Raw genomic sequence first — 17,766 nt, 5'->3', positions numbered from 1 at the left:
AGACAAGAAAAAACAAGCTGGCAAGGATGTGGAGAAAAGGGAAGCCTGCGCACTGTTGGTGGGACTGCAAGCTGGTGCAGCTGCTCCAAAGACAGTGTGGAGGTTCTTGAGAAAATGAAAAACAGAACTAGCGTATAATCCAGCAATTCCACTTCTGGGTAGTTACCCAAAGAAAATGAAAACACTAACTCAAAAAGACATATGCACCCCCATGTTCATTACAGCATTATTTACAATAGCCAAGACATGGGAACAACCTAAGAGTCCACCAGTGGATGAATAGATAAAGAAAATGTGGTATTCATACACAATGGATTATTATTCAGCCATAGAAAAAGGAAAACCTACCATTTGAGACAAAATGGATCAATCCTGAAGGCATTATGTGAAGTGAAATAAGTCAGACAGAAAAAGACAAATACCATATGATTTCACTCACATGTGGAATCTAAACAAACAAACAAACAAAAACTGAGCTCATAGGTACAGAGAACAGATTGGTGACTGCCAGAGGCAGGTGGCGGGCAAAATGGGAGAAGGGGGTTGAAAGGTGCAAACTTGCAGTGATAAAATGAATACAGCATGGTGAGTATAGTTAATAATACTGTATTGCATATTTGAAAGTTAAGAGAATAGATCTTTAAAGTTTTCATCACAAGCAAGAAAAAAAAATTTTTAACGATGTATGGTGACTGATGTTAACTAGACTATGATGATCATTTCACAATATATACAAATATCAAATCATTATGTTGTACACCTGAAACTAATATTAAAAAAAAAGGTTTCTATACACCCATGTTAAATCAAGAACTAAAGCCACAAAAGTATAAATAAAGCATAACTGAAAACACTGTCACCAGCTTAGCTGAGGAAAAGACTAGGAACAGCAAACCATGTAGTGCCTTCCTAACACCAATAGATCTTCCTAACCAGACATAAATCTTCCTAACTAGACAAATTATGCTCATCCATTTCCACCTACAATGTAACTTCCTAATGAAAATGGAAACCTTTTTAGGAGTAATGAAAACTCCACGTGACTTTATTAATGTTTTAAGTCAGACCACAAAGAATAAACCCCTTAAGGTATCTCATGTAATAGCAGTCCTATAGCATCTTTCCACTACCGTAGGGCTAAAATTTCTCTAGAAGTTCTAAAAAAGTTCTGAATATATTAGTTAAGCATATTAAGGTTAATATATAGGAGCTTTGAGAACACACAGTTTTCTACGTTACATGGTAGAAAATACTCATTACTGTATCAAAAATAAAACACATTTAATTATTCAAATAAGAGTCAACATTTAAAGAACAATTTTAAAGAAATGTCACCTGCATTAGTGTAGGGCTTGACAGTGCTAAGTCTAGTGAAGGTCAGGGTGCTAGAAAAAAATAGGTACTAGGAATGAGCAGTGCTGATGTTTAGTGGGGATAAGATCCCCACTTAAGATCCTTAATGAAGATCAAAATAAACACCGAAACAGAAGAAACATCCAAAATGCATCTCCGTTTCTGAACACCAGCTTGAATTTACTCAAGCCTTTAGGTCAAAGATACTAGGAATACAATAAAACATTCGCATTATTTTCTATTCACATCCTAAATTATGCAAATCCGCTTAATACTTAAAATACCTAGAGACAAATTCTAGGCAAATTTAATTCATATTACTCTGTTAATTCAGTTGCCCCTAGGTGAAATGATTTGTTAAGCCCCTTGATAACTTAAGGTATTTTTTCCTCAATTTTCAAGGTTTTTGTACAGGTGAACAAACTGTCATACCATAGGGCAGTCATAAGCAATTCCTACCCACAGCACCATGCATGCAAAGTGAAGCTCTGGGAGGAAATGGGCAATGCTCCTTGAAACCTTTCAATTTTACAATCCCAATCCCAAGGTCCTCATATATATTTTTTTATTTTTCATAGGATTAAGTAGTTTTGACAAAACCTGCTCTAAGAAGACTTTAGGAGGCAACCAGTAAATAAAAGCATATGTGCTAAAAAGAAGGGATTTAAAAAAAACACACACACACAGAATTCCACCCAAACTTCAATCCACAAGTTTATACATAGTATCAGTCCTGATCAAACGTACCTTTTTCTTGACAAGAGACCGTTATATTAGTTAGGACTCGTACTCCATGAGCGGCAATCCCCCTGTTATTATGGTAACAGCATTCTTGGGCTAATCTGACCAAGTCAGAGGATCTGGGGGAAGAACCCACATTTCCTAAACAAGAAAAGTAGCACAGACTTAATTCACTTATAAAGTTCAAAAGCAGTTCAATGTATAGGTTCATTGTTCTTATTTTCAAGAGAAAATCTCTACTCCATCTACTTTTCCTCCATCATCAACATAAACCATCATTCCTGTTTCTCCTGCCAAGAAACTTAGAATAGGTATGTCCTAATAGTCTGTAATGATTAGGATCTAAAATAATATAGGACTTTCCCATAAAAATATTAATAAAAACTGACCAAGGAACACAGCAAAATCCAAAACAACTGAAGACTTTATCTTGGTAGAGAAAATGGATTCTCATTAAAATGGATGTCAATTTTAGGCCTCTTATCAGAAAAACCTTACCTTCAAGAGAGGAAAGAAAGAAACAAAAATTTTAAGTTTGCTTTTCCCACCTCAATGGCTGGCATATAGTTATACTGCAAAAGGTTTACACAGAATTTATGATTTTATTTATTTTTTTTATGATTTTATTTATTTATTTGAGAGAGAGAGAGGGAGCATGAGTGGGGTAAGGGGCAGAGGGAGAAGGAGGCTCTCTGCTGAGCAGGGAGCCTGATGCTGGGCTTAATCCTAGGACTCTGGGATCATGACCTGAGCCAAAGGCAGGTGCTTAACCACCCGAACCACCCAGGTGCCCCCAGAATTCATGATTTTAGAACTGGAAAGGATTCCGGAATCATGTGATTCAACGCCCTATTTTTACAGAAGAAACTGAAGCTCAAAGATTTTAAGCATCTTGCCGCTGAGATCACAAAATCTGTTAGTTATGCCCTACCCTGTGCTTTATGCCTTAAGTTCTATGCTATAAATTGCAGCAACTTTTTATTTATATTTTCAAAAGATTTTATTTATTTGAGAGTAGGAGAGACAGGGAGAGAGCACATGCATACACGCAGGAGCAGGGGAAAGAGAAGCAGGCTCCCCACTGAGCAGGGAGACTGATGTGGGACTTGATCCCAGGACACTGGGATCATGACCTGAGCTGAAGGAAGTGGCTTAACCGACTAAGCCATCCAGGTGTCTCTGCAGCAACTTTTTAAATTCTGCAATCTAAGGTTTACGTTGTATTTTTATTTATAGTGAGAAACTCTCAGGTATAAGTGAATGAACCTTAAGAAGAATCACATTAAAGCTTTTCAGCTTTTTAGCAGGCTCTCTTGTTCCTGCCTTCCTTTCCCCATTCTTGCTTATTTTTCCATGATTCCCATCAACTTAAACCTTGCCTCTCACACCAAAGGTGATCAAATTTTTGAGGTTGAGGGGGACACAATTCCTAATTACAACAGACATAAATCAAGACCATCCCAGGCAGTGGGGAACATATGTTTTCCAGTTTAACATAAAAGTACTAGCTCAGATAAACCCTCAGTATTTTTAAAACAGGCAAAATATTAGAAAAGTTTTTTCAAGACTACAGAACTTGTATTTCCTCCATTCTTTGTTTTGCCCATGTGATTTGGACAATACAGACTCATTTACAGAATTACAAACATAATTCTTTTTCCCATTTTTCCTTTTTCCCATAAAGACTCATCATAGAAAACTTGGGGAAAAAATCAGAAAAATTCAAAATTTAAAAATTCACACATAATCACGATAAGTAGGCAGCAGCCAATATTCTGCCTTTAAAATATATTTTGCAGCATTTTTCTATGTTTACTGTTTTAGGGACAAAACTATTTTTAATTTAATTTTTTATTTATTTAAAAATAATTTACTCAGATAAATTCACCTGGTTCAAAAGTTTCAACATGTAGAAAAAGCTAGAAAGTCAGTAAATGAAGTCTTCTTCATGCACCCGAAGTTACCAGTTCCTTGTGTATCATTCCAGACATTTGCAAGCACACGTTTCTCAATTTCTTTTTCCTTTATCACACAGCTTTGCATCTTTATTGCCCTTTAATCATTATATCATGTAGATTATTCCATGCCATATATTCTCTTTAATAAATTATATTGACTTCTATTGGAGTTGTGTGTCATAATTTCTTCAGTGAGGTCCCTATTGATGGATTTTTTTAATGCTGTTATATCCCTGCTGATGGACAATGTTTTGCTATTACATACTATGATGCTATGAATAAGCTTGTACATCTGTCATTTCTCAAATGTCTGAATATATTAGTAGGATCAATTCCTAGAACAGGAATTTCTGGGTCATTTATAATTTTGATGAATATTTCCAAATCACCTATGCAGACATTTAATAATTCACAATCCCACCAGCAACGAATGAATGGCTATTCACCCACACCATTGTCAACACAGCCTGTTATCAAACTTCTGAATCTTTGCCAATCTGACGGGTTGGTAAAGTATTTCAGTGTTGTTCTTATTTGGCATTCTTCTTAGGTATGGGTGATACTGAACATCTTATATGCTTAAGAGCCATTTGTTAGTGATCACTTAGACACTAAATTTGTTTGTTTTACGAACGATCCTGCTTATACTGAAAAAAATCTAATCAATGAAAACATACTTTAACATTTACTATTGCCTATGGAAATAACCTAATTTAGGAAAGTCCTTGACTTTCATTTCTTGTGAACATTACCTAGTCTGGTTATTTAAACCTTTTGCTTAATTCCATATATAAACTGGAATTTAATAAAATTTAAAATTCAATAAAAGGACAAAGCTCAAGAAATGCTTGAATATTATAACCTGACAAAGGCTTACAAATGACTTTGGAATTAAAAAGTAAAGAAAAAGAAAGTCATTTTGCTTCTAGGTCTGTTTAGTCTAAAAATAACTGTGCGTGGGTCAGAACCTCTCAGTTCAGGCCTAGACTAAGGTACTTCCTAAGTATGTGACTTTGGACGTATCACTGAAACTTTGTAAGCCTCAATTTTAACACTTATAAACTCCTTTCTATGTGCCTCACTTGAAAGGCTACTTGTACAGAAGCAATGAGACCTTCTATGGGAAGGCACTTATAAATTATAAGATACAATTAATACTCTTACAGCTCTTTTAAAGTAGGATGTCTGTCAAGGATATTAACTATAAGCTGAGAAACTGAGACTAGCTGATTTATGCAGGAAAAGAACTTCTTGAAAGTACAGTGGGTATATGACAGATTGTTGATAAAAAGGACTGTGATAATATATCTCATCCCTTGTAGGCATGCCCCTCTGCAATGCAATTTTCTAATTCCTTGCCTCAAGAGGTGTTTATTTCCCCACTTATCTGGGCTTGGCCATGTGACTTGCTCTGGCTATTGAGACACTAACAAACATGCAAGCAAAAGACTAAGAAGTGCTTACGTGCTGGTGGCTTGCCTTCTTTTGGCTGCTGCTAGAACCCTGAGAACATGACGCAAACCAGACAAAGTTAGCCTGCTGAGTCACATGGAGGAGAAAGCCTTTCAACCTCCAGCTGGTGAATGAGGCCCCCTTAGACCATCCAGAATGGTCAAGGTTCCAGATGACTGCAGTTTTATGAGTAAAAGCCCACATGAGATTGGGAGAACCACCCAGCTGAGGTCAGTCAAAACTGCTGATATGCAGAATCAGAGCAAATACAATGGTGATGGTTTTAAGCCACTAAGTTTTTAAAAAAATATTTAATTTATTTATTTGTCAGAGAGAGCGCGCGAGCACAAGCAGGGGGAGCAGCAGGCAGAGGGAGAAGCAGGCTGCCTGCTGAGCAGGGAGCCCGATGTGGGGCTCGATCTCAGGACCCTGGGATCATGACCCGAGCTGAGGACAGATGCTTAAACGACTGAGCCACCCAGTTGTCCCTTAAGCCACTAAGTTTTGAGGTGATTTATCGCAAAGCAGTAGATAACTGACATAGAAATACCTCACAGAATGAGTGGAAAGGCTAGAAAACTAAGTTCAGAAAACAGACAGGAAAAAGGCCAGGCTAGCAACCAACCAAGATGACAGCCCAAACCATGCACAGAATTAGTTCAGTGACAATATTACCACCATCCACAGATTCCTCGCTGTCACGGCTTACACTGCTGCCAAAGGTACCGTGACAGAGCAAATGCCCTCTGCTACAGGAGACTCTGGAAATGGTGTGGCCACGGTCACTGCTGCAGCACTGGAACAGATTCTCCCACTTCCCTACTTCTGATTGTTACTGGCTCCCAATTCAGCCTGTGGTATGACATGGTCAGCTAAGGCCAGGCCACATGGGTGCACCCTAGCTGGCAGGGAGGCCTGGCAAACAGAGTACCAGGTATTTTCACCCTCCTGTCAAGACTTATATATATGGCAAGGAGTTCCCTTTACCCAGTAAGTTCACAGGCTGTGAAGCCATAAAAAGGACAAAGGGACATTTCAGGTCTTTAACGAATTCACTTCAAATTAATGGACTGAACAGGAAGCAATATAGATCCCACAAAACCTACATTAAAACAAAACAAAACACTTTAGCCGTGTCTGTTAGGTGAGCAAGCTCCTCGCCAGGCATTAGTCAAGGCATTTTGAAGTTAAACCACCTGCAACAGGCAACTAGGAAAGCGTTATTGAACTGGGGTGAAGTTTTATTTTAATCATTTTCCAGAGGGATAACATATACCTAAAAGAAGGCATATGACGTTTGCTTTTAAAACTCACCACCATCTGGCCTTTGAAATGTACTTAAATCCAAAGGGCACTTTGACTCAGAGACATACAAAAGTAAATGAGCTACGTTAAGTATCCTCAAAAATATTCTTTCATGTACACATGATTCAAAACAGGGCAAATCTAGAAAAAACAATACCCTTGAATTATGATCAAGGCTGCAAAATGTTATGACCACAGGCATTAGTGAAGAAATCATTTTCAGATAAGTCACTGGCATATAACAGAGTACCAGACTGAAACCGTTCTGGATTCTAAGGCTTTACAGAAGAAACAACCTGAACCATCAAAATGAGAAAAGGGACCAGCACATTATCCATATGTCCTCTCCTTTCTTCTCCTTACCTGAAGCTATGCTGAAGTAATGTTTGATGGCAATGGTCCCTGACAGTGTGGAAAGGACAGATAACATCCCGAGTTTCAGGCTGTCATAAGGAGTCTGGAGGGCACATTCACAGAGTGCCTGGAATACAGAAGAAAAGGGAACACAGAAGTTGAAATATCTTAAAACTGTTTACTTGTTTTAAATGTTCTAGCTTTTAGAAAAATTCCATCTTTTTGCCCATGATAATACACTTTAGGCAAACTGCCAGAGCCAAGAGGAATATCAGGACACATGTTAGCGAAATATAATGCAGTTTCCTAGATAGGATCCTGGAACCAAAAAAGGACCTTAAGTAAAAACTAAAGCAACCAGAACAAAGGATAACTTTGGTTAATAATAATGATGTTTATTAATTTTAACAAATGTGCTGCACTAATGTCAAAGACCAACAATAGGGGAAACTTGGTGTGGGGTGTGCAGCAACCCTCTGTACCATCTCTTCCATTTTTCTGTAAATCTACACCTATTCTGAAGAATAAAGTCTATTAAAAAAAAAAAGGTCATCATGACTGATTTTTGTAAGGCCACTGGAAATTATGTACTATTCAGTCCATACAAGCAGAACCTCCACTATACTTTGCTTCATGGAGAGATAAAAATATTAGTTCATACATGTATATTTAAACAAAAAAATAACAGAGCATGGCAGCCTATCTTGTATGTAAGGGAATGTGCTATCTTCCTCCATTTCGGATCATCCACTCTACTCCTGACTAATGTGGTCTCAAGAATTATCAGAATCAAGATGATCGTGTTTCTTTCAGTAACATCAACTATGGATACGTGCTCGTACTACGGTGACTCTTGCCTCATCCTGCACATCTACTCTTAGGACATGTCATATAAATGGTCACATGACTGCCCCACTAAATTAAACTAATTCCCATTCTCCCACAAAGACAAAGGTTCAGAAAACAGCAAGACTTAAACACAAGGGGAAAAATCAAAAATAAAATTTCTGAAAGGGTTAAACAATAGAGTTATTATGTCCCAGATAAAAATGTCAACAAAATCTTGGGAGTGGAGAGGTATACATAATCTGTTTCTAAAGATCAAATGGAAAAATCAAAATCAAAATATATCCAGAAAAATTCTGACGAAGTACAATGAGGGACAAAACAAACCCCACCAAATATAAAATGTATAATAAACCTGTGCAAGTCAAGGAAGTTTTTCCTACTCATGGACAGAGAAATCAATGAGAGAGAACTGGTCCCAGAAAGGGATTCAAATACACAGAATTTAATATATGCTAATGGCATTTCAAATCAGGGGGAATTTTCAATAATAACTCAAGGACAATTGGCCAGTCATTTGGGTAAAATAAAACTACACCCTTGTTTCTTTTTTATGGCAAATAAAAACCAAAACTGTAAAAAGTACTAAGGGTTAACATGGGAAAAGAAAAGTAAAAAGATAATACCCAAATTTGGGAAAAATATTCATATCATGTAAGGTCAATCAAGGTCCAATTACCTTAATATATAAAAAGTTCTTACTAATAAATAGGCAAACAACCCAACAGAAAAATGAGTTCACAGATAAAATTTATACAAATGCCTTTTAAAAATAAGATGTTAAATCTCACTCATGATTGGAAAAGTTTAAAATAGGAGTTTTTTTTCACCAGATTGGACAAGATTAAAGTTTAATAAGATGTACTACTGAAAACAGTGTGGGGCAACAGTTGCTCTCACACTGGCAATAGAAAGGTAAAATGGCGTAAACCTCATTAGTGGGTAGTTGGCATTAAATATAAAAACTTTAATTGTATGTATCACTGGACCCAAGAACTCCTCTTTTAGAAATGTATGCTCACAATGGTGTTTTTTTGTTTTTTAACAAACTAGTCAATGTAGCAATGTAAATTGTAACAGTCAAAGTACTGCAAACAACTCTAATGTCCATCGGTGGGAATGGAAACACAAAGGGAGTACCACACAGCTGGTGTAAGAATGAAGCAGATCTAAATGAAGCAGAACGAGATGTTCCCCCAAGATGTACTGTTAAATGATAAAAGGTTCAGAACATGCATATACTCTATTTTCATTTTCATACAGAAAAAAATGGGACATACACATGCTTGTATATGGATGACAAAATTCAGAAGGATACATAAGAAACTAGTAACACTGACCACCTCTGCAGGGGAGAGCTGAGAGAAGAGATGACTTATAAGACAGACTTGTTTTCACTCATTATGCACCTTGAACTCTGAATTTTTTTATCATGTGCATGTGTATTTTTTCAACTGAAAGAAAACCCTAGTTAATAATAAAAACAGCAGCAGCAGCAGCAAATGATCACGGCAGGAATGGAAATGGACTTGAAAGACGAATTAAGTTTCTGGTAATGGAAGGGAAGACAGTGATGGAGATGAAGCGCACAAGAAGTGTGGTGGTTAGGCCAGAGTATGGAATATTGATTTGTGGCCTAACAGGAGATATGTCCAAAAGGGATGAAGGCTAAGAGAGAAAAACACTGACTAGGGAAGATTAGGCCAGATTAAAGATGGCCCTGAAAGTCAGGCAGAGCAATTTAAGCTTAATTCGAAAGGAAAAAGGAAGCCACTGGAGAGGAATAATGCTGTGGAAAGCATTAGGGATTATTCTAGCAATGATAAACAGATGAGGGCTAAGGAGCCAACCTACAGCCTAGGGCAGTAATCCAGGCAGGTGGTGATGGACGACGACTTGAACTACAGCTTGAGGGTCAGAATGGAGAATAGAGGGTGAATATGAGAGGCGTTCTGAAACTGATGACATATGCGGGAATCAACAAGAAGCCTTCAATAATTATTACAAAATTTCAAACCTGATGAAGACTGAGAGTTTAGGGAGATAAGCTAATTTCAGAGGAAGGACAGAAATAGGAAGAGATATGAAATCCAAGAGGAAAATCTACCAGGCATTTGGAATCTGACACGTAACAGATTTTTAACTGGAAGACTTGCATCAGAATTCTGGCTCTGCCACTTACCATCTCTGTGATCTGAGCCAATTACTGAAACCTGAGTCTCAACTTATTTGTCTGTAAAATGGGGGTAAAGATTTATACAGAATTGTTTTCTTTTCTTTTTTTTTTTAAGATTTGACAGAGAGAGAATGTATGTGAGTCGAGGGAGGGGCAGAGGGAAGAGAACCTTAAGCAGACTCCCCGCTGAGTGCAGAGCCTGACATGGCTCAAGCACATGACCCAGGAGATCATGATCTGAGCCCAAATCACAAGCTGGATGCTTAACTGACTAAGCCACCCAGGCACCCTGTAGAATTGTTTTCACATAAAACATCTTAGGAAAAAAAATATAAGAAATTAGACATCGGTTGCCACTCCGCAAAGGAGTGGAAGGCAGAAGAGTAGTGGAAATACTTTATGATATATGCCCTTTAGCAGCTTTTGAATTCTGATACATGAACATATTGGCATAAAAATAATTTTAAAATAAAACAAAAGTGGGGGTGACATTTATTGTCTGTAGTAATAAAAAGCTCCTGAGAGTCAAAGAACTTTGCAAGCCCTACAAGCTACTATGCTGAAGAGCAGTTCAGAAGCTCAGGGAGAAGGACTAGATTGGTGGAGAATGCCCACACCAACGTGAGGGGACGCCATCAGAATGGCAGAGAATGAACAGAAGGAAGCACCTAGACGCAACTCAAAGACGCAATTCTGAAGAAAAGTGGCAGTGAAGAATCCAGAGAGGATACAGTTCCAACAGTGGGAAAAATGAGTGAGGACAGTTCAGTGCAAAGAAGCCAAGAGAATGGATAAGGCTGACAGTGCCAAATACACTAAAAGGAAAGATGACAAAGGCAGACAAGCCTCCGGATTTAGCATTAAGAACGGTGACATCTGAAGTGAATAAGAAAAAGGGATAGGGAAACAGATCCAAACGCAAGTGTATTAAAGAAAGAGTGAAGGATGAAGAAATAAAAGCAGACAAAGATGCTGTTTTTGAAGTGCAAAAGAAAGCAGTTTTTAAAAAAGTGATTGTGTTTAATACCATAGACTTTTCTGTTTATTCAAATATTTAAGCCGTTTCCATTCACCTATGTCTTACTGCCTAAATTGTCCTGCGTTATGCTGTTAATTAGCTTATATTTAGGAATAAAATCCTCAGCCCAATAGCTCCAGAAGTTAAGGACTCTGTCTTGTATTTATAAGTATTCAAAATGATGTCTTATAGAGTGCTCTGTGTATTAAGAGACATTTAACCTTTTGGGACAATCGAGAAGGCATGTGCAAGACATTTATGATAACAGTATTAATAATTTTTAAAAAGTAAAAGGAATTTTACCATTTAAAAAATTGAGAAAAAGTGTTAGAAAAATTTTTGATAAAATTATTTACCATGTTATCTTCCGATTTCTGTCACTCAGCACAGTATTGGGTATCTAAAATGCCCTCAGTCAATACACACTGATTTCAAGGTTCGTTAATTCAAATCAGCTCAACAGAACACATCACAAATTTCCCCAGAGATGGCATGTCAATCCTATTTCAACGATGAAATCCGGCTTGTTTCTGTTCCAAGGACATGACCTATTACAAAACAGTCTTACCAGGTCCATTTTTCATATTGACAAAAAGGAAAAATCTAACTCTTCAAACACAGCCCCCTTTCTCACTCACTACCATGGTTTTCTTCACTGACTATTTGGTCTGAATTTCTCTCTCTAGGCTGGCTTACCTCACTGCTCAACTGAAGCTCTGTCCTGAATTAGTTTTCTGGGTCAGTTCCTAAATAGGGGCTTCTCCTCTACCCTAGAATGGCACTGGCCACCAGGGATGTGTTCCAGAAGAGCACAGCAAAAAGCTTATAATCTTTAAGGCACAGAAAAATGTTATGTTTAAAAGTACTCTGTCAGAGACGTAACCCCTCTAAGTTTTCTGTTTCCATTGTACTAACCCACAAAGAAAAAGATGATTAAAGAAACTAATTCTCAGGCTTAACTTGTCATTCCTCCTAGTATTAGGTAAGGTACAAAACAGAGCTCTCAGGAGATATAAAGCCAAAAATAAAATTATGTCTTTGAAAATATACAAAACAGATAATCTTTCACTTTGTAACAGACAGGTTGTATAAATCAACTTCTTCAGAGAAGACTATAATAAAGTATTAATACAAATTAACACCAACTAAAATGGATGCTTATGTTAGTAAGGTATAAAAAAAAATCCAAACAAAACTATAAACACATGAGAAAATATTTTTGTTCCTATGAAGTTATTCTGTTTTTAACTACTTTAATAATAATATACTTTATTAGGCCTTCATTTTGGGTTTTTAACATTCAGAATGAAAGTATTTCCTTTAAACTTGGAATGTATGATTCCATGTGGAAAATATAATACCTACCAACATACCAGTAAAAGTAGCAATGAAAAAGACACAATTGCTCTTGAAATACCAACACTCAAAAATCAATCGGTGGTGGGTAAGATGGGATGAGAGGAAGGAAGGAAGGAAGAGGAAAAGGAGGAAACCTTAGAAGAAAAAGAATTACTCTTGGTAATTGGGAGTCAAATTCAAATTTGAAATCAACACACCATTATCTTGTAAAGGTTTTATCATTAGCACTGTTTTCCTCTGCTCTATTTCAATGTTTTCAAAAATATATCTAGGCTCTGAAGTAACGATTATTTGACCACATCTATTTAGATAAAATCAATACGCTCAGGTTTCAGGCACACGAAAAAATTCTTTGTGAGAGAGACAAATATTAAAAAATATTTTTTTTTCAATTAGAATTAACCAAAGAAAAAAGTTACAGGAACGATAAATAAGAATAAAAAACTCAAGAGAAGATGTGGTTGAATGAAGAAACACTTATAGTAAGCTGTGAAATCAACAAAACATTTAACATTTAAGTCACTGTTAATGTGGCTGTGAAGTTCAGTGCATGTATTATGAGAAAATTTATTACAAATGAAGAAACCACTGCATAGCATAAAAAAAGAAGACAACTGATCATTAAATTGCAGATTATTTTAGTAAGACACAGGGGGAGAGGGGAGTGAAGGGCAGAAGAAGAGAATTCAGACCTACTAACATTTGTGACATTTCAAAGACCACACTTTTCATTCTTAACAGAGATACACAGGCTCTTAGACTAATATACACTGAGTATAGAGAAAGATAAAGTAAAAAAAAAAAAAAAGTTTAATTAGTATGTAAAAATCTTTTTAATTCACTAGAGAATAAAAGAATAAAGAAAACAATCAAGGTAACAAAGGGAAGGAATGGAAGAAAGAAAAAGAATGTATAAAAACATCATAAAGTAAGATGGAGGAAGTAAGTAAAAACCCTCAGGAATATTAATAAATGCAAATAAGTTATGTCTTAGATTAGATTAGATTAAGTCTAAGGAGGTAAATCTAATTGGATGCTATTTATAAAGGATGAAACCTAAATGACAGAAAAAGATTAAGGATAATAAAATTGGCAGACCTAATAAATACATGCAAACAAAAATAAACTAGTAGCAATGTCAATGACACACAAGAATCTGAGGCAAAAAGCTTAAAACAGGAGAGGATTCCTTCGTATTAGTAAGAATTCTATTTGTGTAACCAGAGAGCATTAAGATTTTTAAATTAAAACAGCTAGACACAAATTGGTGTGAAATACTAATAAATCCCAAAACCTCACAGATCAAAAAGAGAAAAAAACTAATTTAAGATCGTACACTTGAGTACTATCATCAATAAAGTAGATTCAACATAGCTTTATACTGAAATGATATTAGTAATACACAATATCAATATAACAAAATACAAACACATAATATGTAACACATTATAGACTATATATTTATCTACATATATTACTTATAACATACCTGATATAATTATATAGAAAATATACCTTCTTTTCAAATCCTCCAAACTATAGCTGAACCTTTGAACTATGGTTCACCTGAACTACCCAGGGTTTGGGTTGCTGTCTCCCTGCACAGTCAAAAATCCATATATAATTTCGGACTCCCCCCAAATTTAATTACTAATAGCCTACTGCTGACTGGAAGCCTTACTGGTTAAACATAAACAGTTGGTTAACACGTATTTCATAGGTTATATGTATAACATACTTACAATAAATTAAGCCAGAGAAAGGAAAGTGTTACTAAGAAAATCATAAGGAAAATACATTTGCCGTATTGTACTGTATTTATTTTTAAAAAATTCATGTATAAGTGGACCCACGCAGTTCAAATACATGTTGTTCAAGGGTCAACTGCATTTATAAGAAGTGATCTATACTGGGCCACAAAGAAACTTTAAAATTAGAAATTAATAACAAAAGGTTGGCAACAACAAAAATTCCACAAATACAAAAAACTAATCACTTCAAAAATAGAAATTTCGAGTTACAAAATAAATAAGTACTAGGGATGTAAAGTACAACACGGTGTCTATAGTTAACACTGCCGTGTGATGTACAGGAAAGTTAAGAGTAAAATCATAACAGTTCTCATCATAAGAAAAATGTTTTTGTTTTTATTGTATCTATATGAGATGATAGAAGCTAACTAAGTCCACTGCAGCAGTCATTTCACAACAAATGTAAATCAAACCATTATGCTGTATTCCTTAGACTTATACACTGATGTGTCTCAATTACATCTCAATAAAACTGGGAAAAGTATATGAATAAAGAAGAAAAAAAATTAATTTCAGGGTCAAAGAAATCAAAATTGCTCTCCTGTAAATTAAAAAAAAAACCCAATCATTTATAATACTGCTAACAACCATTAAATACTTAGGAATAAACCTAACAGAATGTGTACAAGAGCTGTACGCTGAACACTAAAAACTGCTGATGAGAAACTGGGAAGACCTAAATAAATGGAGAGATATACCATGTTCATGGATCAGAAAACTCAGTACTATTAGGATGTCAATTCTTTCCAAATTGATCTATAGATACAAATACCAATCAAACTGCTAGCAAGTTTTTTGGAGAAGCTGACAAACTGATTCTAAACTTTGTATGAAAAGGCAAAAGACCTAGAACATCCAAAGTAATTTTGATAGATACAAAGGTAGAGGACTCACACTAACTGATTCCAAGACTTACTACAAAGCTACAGTTATCAAGATAGTGTGCTACTGGGGCACCTGGCTGGCTCAGTCAGAGCACATGACTCTTGATCTCGGGGTTGTGAGCTGGAGGCCCACGCTGGGTGTAGAAATTACTTAAAAAAAAAAAAAAAAGAAGCGTGCTATTCACTTAAGGAGAGACACCTAGATCAAAGAAACAACAGAACTCAGAAACAGACTTATATAGATATGGTCGAATGATTTTCAACAAATATGCTAATGTAATTCTAGGAAGAAAGGACAGTCTTTTCAACAAATGGTGCTGGCGCAACTGGCTATCTAAATACACCTCAATTCCTACCTTGTACTATATGAAACAGTCAACTCAAAATGAATCACACAGAGTTGAATATAAAACCACAACCATAAAACTTCTAGAAGAAAAGACGTGGCAAAATTTTGTGACCTTGGGTTCAGTAAAGATGTCCTATGTAAAACACAAAAAACACACCCTAAAAGAGGAAAAAAGAAACCCACTAAATTCATCAAAGTAAAAAAAAAAAAAGAAAAATTCACTCTCCAGAAGATACTGTAGTAAAGGCACTTACTAGTAGGAAATACCTGCAAAACACACAGCCAATAAAGTATTTATATCCAGAATATATAAAGAACTCAGTAACTAGAAGACAACCAAAAAAAATGCATAAAAGATTAGAATAAGCACTTCACCAATGAGATACAGATGACAAGCCTGTAAGACACTCAATATCATTAGTCATTAGGGAAATGCAAATTGAAACCATGGTGAAATATCACGATACACCTATTAAAAAGGCTAAAATTATGATGTCATATAATAGAAAATGCTAGCAAAGTCGGAGAACTAGAACTCTTGTACATGGCTGGTGAGTATGTAAAATGGTACAGTCATTATGGAAAAGAGTTTTGTCTTTCAAACTTAATAATATATTTATCATACAACACAGCAATTCAGCTCCTAGGTACTGACCCAAGAAATGTTTCCATGAACTTGTGAATGAATAAACAAACTGTGGCATGTCCATACACTAAGATACTACTTAGCAATAAAAAGGAATGAATTACTGCTAATGCAACAACATGGATAAACATCAAAGAACTACTCGAAGTAAAGGAAGTCAGACCCAAAAGGCTACATACTGTATGATTTCATTTATATTCTAGAAAGGCAAAATTACAGGAACAGAAATCAGATTGGTGGTTGTTAGGGGCTGGGGAAAGGACTGACTACAGAGGAGCCTGAAGGAATACAGGACATTTTCCTCGCCCCAAAAGTGAGGTGAGGAAAATGTCCTATATCTCATTTGTGGTGGTGGTTACACAACTACAGACATTTATTAGAACTCACTGACCAGTATACCTAGAAAGGTTTCTGTAAATAAGTTATACCACAATAAACCTGACTTTTAAAAATGCAGTTCAGAGACACCTGGGTGGCTTAGTTGGTTAAGCATCTGCCTTCGGCTCAAGTCATAATCCCAGGGTCCTGGGATGGAGCCCGGCATTGCATCAGGCTCCCTGGTCAGCGGGGAGTATGCTTCTCCCCCTCCTTCCCTCTTGTGCTCTCTCTCACTATCTCTGTCTCTCTCAAATAAATAAATACAATATTTTTAAAAAATGCATTTCAAGTTAAGGGCAACGAGAGCACTAGAAGACATAATTTATGGAAAGTAGGCAATCTGCACTAAGGGGGAAATTAATAGCTTTAAGTACTTTCATTATTAAACAAGAATAAAAGTTAGTGTTCCAAGCACTTAAAAAAGATAAGAAAGCCATGCTTCTGCAAAGTCTAATTAAGAAAAGGGGGATATACTCACAAACAGTAAGAAAAAAATAAAAATAAAGATAAAATTTCAAACACAACAATACCAAAAATTGTAAAGTTTCTCTATATTGTTACTAATGAATCTGAGAAGCCAATTAAATGGAAGCTATTATCAAAACTGGTTCAAGAAGAGGTAGAAAACTTGATAGGGCGACATCCATGTAAGCAATTGGAAATACTCTCAAAATATTATCCCTGGAGAAAGTTCCAGGTTCAGATGGACTTATAACATCTTTTAAGCAGTATCTTTAGCTATCATAGCTATTCACCATTTCAGAGCATAGGAAGAGAAAGCTCCCAATTCATTTTATTAAGACAGCACAACCCCAACCCTACAATCCACCAAAGTATACAAGAAGGAAAACTGTGGAATAATGTTACCTTTAATTAGAGCTACTCTTAAAAAAGCATTTTTATGTATATGCCAGACACAATATGTATATACTCCGCTTCACTCAAGTATCTTAACTATCTGACAGTCCTCTATTTCCCTAGTCTAATGGCATTTCTATGTTTCTTTAAATTCCTCTCATGATAAAAACAAAAAGCAAACAGACAACATATACTTTAGCAGTACAATCTCAATTCTTTGCTCTTTAAAGCAGAACTCCTTTATTATTTATTTATTTAGTAGTTTTTATTTAAATTTC

The 17,766-nt window shown here is 35.9% G+C and overlaps 1 protein-coding gene across 4 annotated transcripts in view; it reads right to left on the bottom strand.

The window, feature by feature from the left end:
• Positions 1-17,766, bottom strand: part of INTS7 (integrator complex subunit 7) — an 89,266-nt gene that overhangs the window by 34,054 nt on the left and 37,446 nt on the right. For all 4 annotated transcript variants that reach the window (XM_034666893.1, XM_002917180.4, XM_011222263.3 and 1 more), the window contains 2 exons: positions 7,173-7,290; positions 2,101-2,235 (listed from right to left, as the gene is read on the bottom strand). In XM_034666893.1, coding sequence (XP_034522784.1) covers positions 2,101-2,235; positions 7,173-7,290 — 253 coding nt within the window. The remainder of the gene's footprint in view (positions 1-2,100; positions 2,236-7,172; positions 7,291-17,766) is intronic.

This window comes from Ailuropoda melanoleuca, chromosome 8 (assembly GCF_002007445.2).
Source record: "Ailuropoda melanoleuca isolate Jingjing chromosome 8, ASM200744v2, whole genome shotgun sequence".
Taxonomy (NCBI): domain Eukaryota; kingdom Metazoa; phylum Chordata; class Mammalia; order Carnivora; family Ursidae; genus Ailuropoda; species Ailuropoda melanoleuca.
This window is presented reverse-complemented; position numbering and strand designations above follow the sequence as displayed.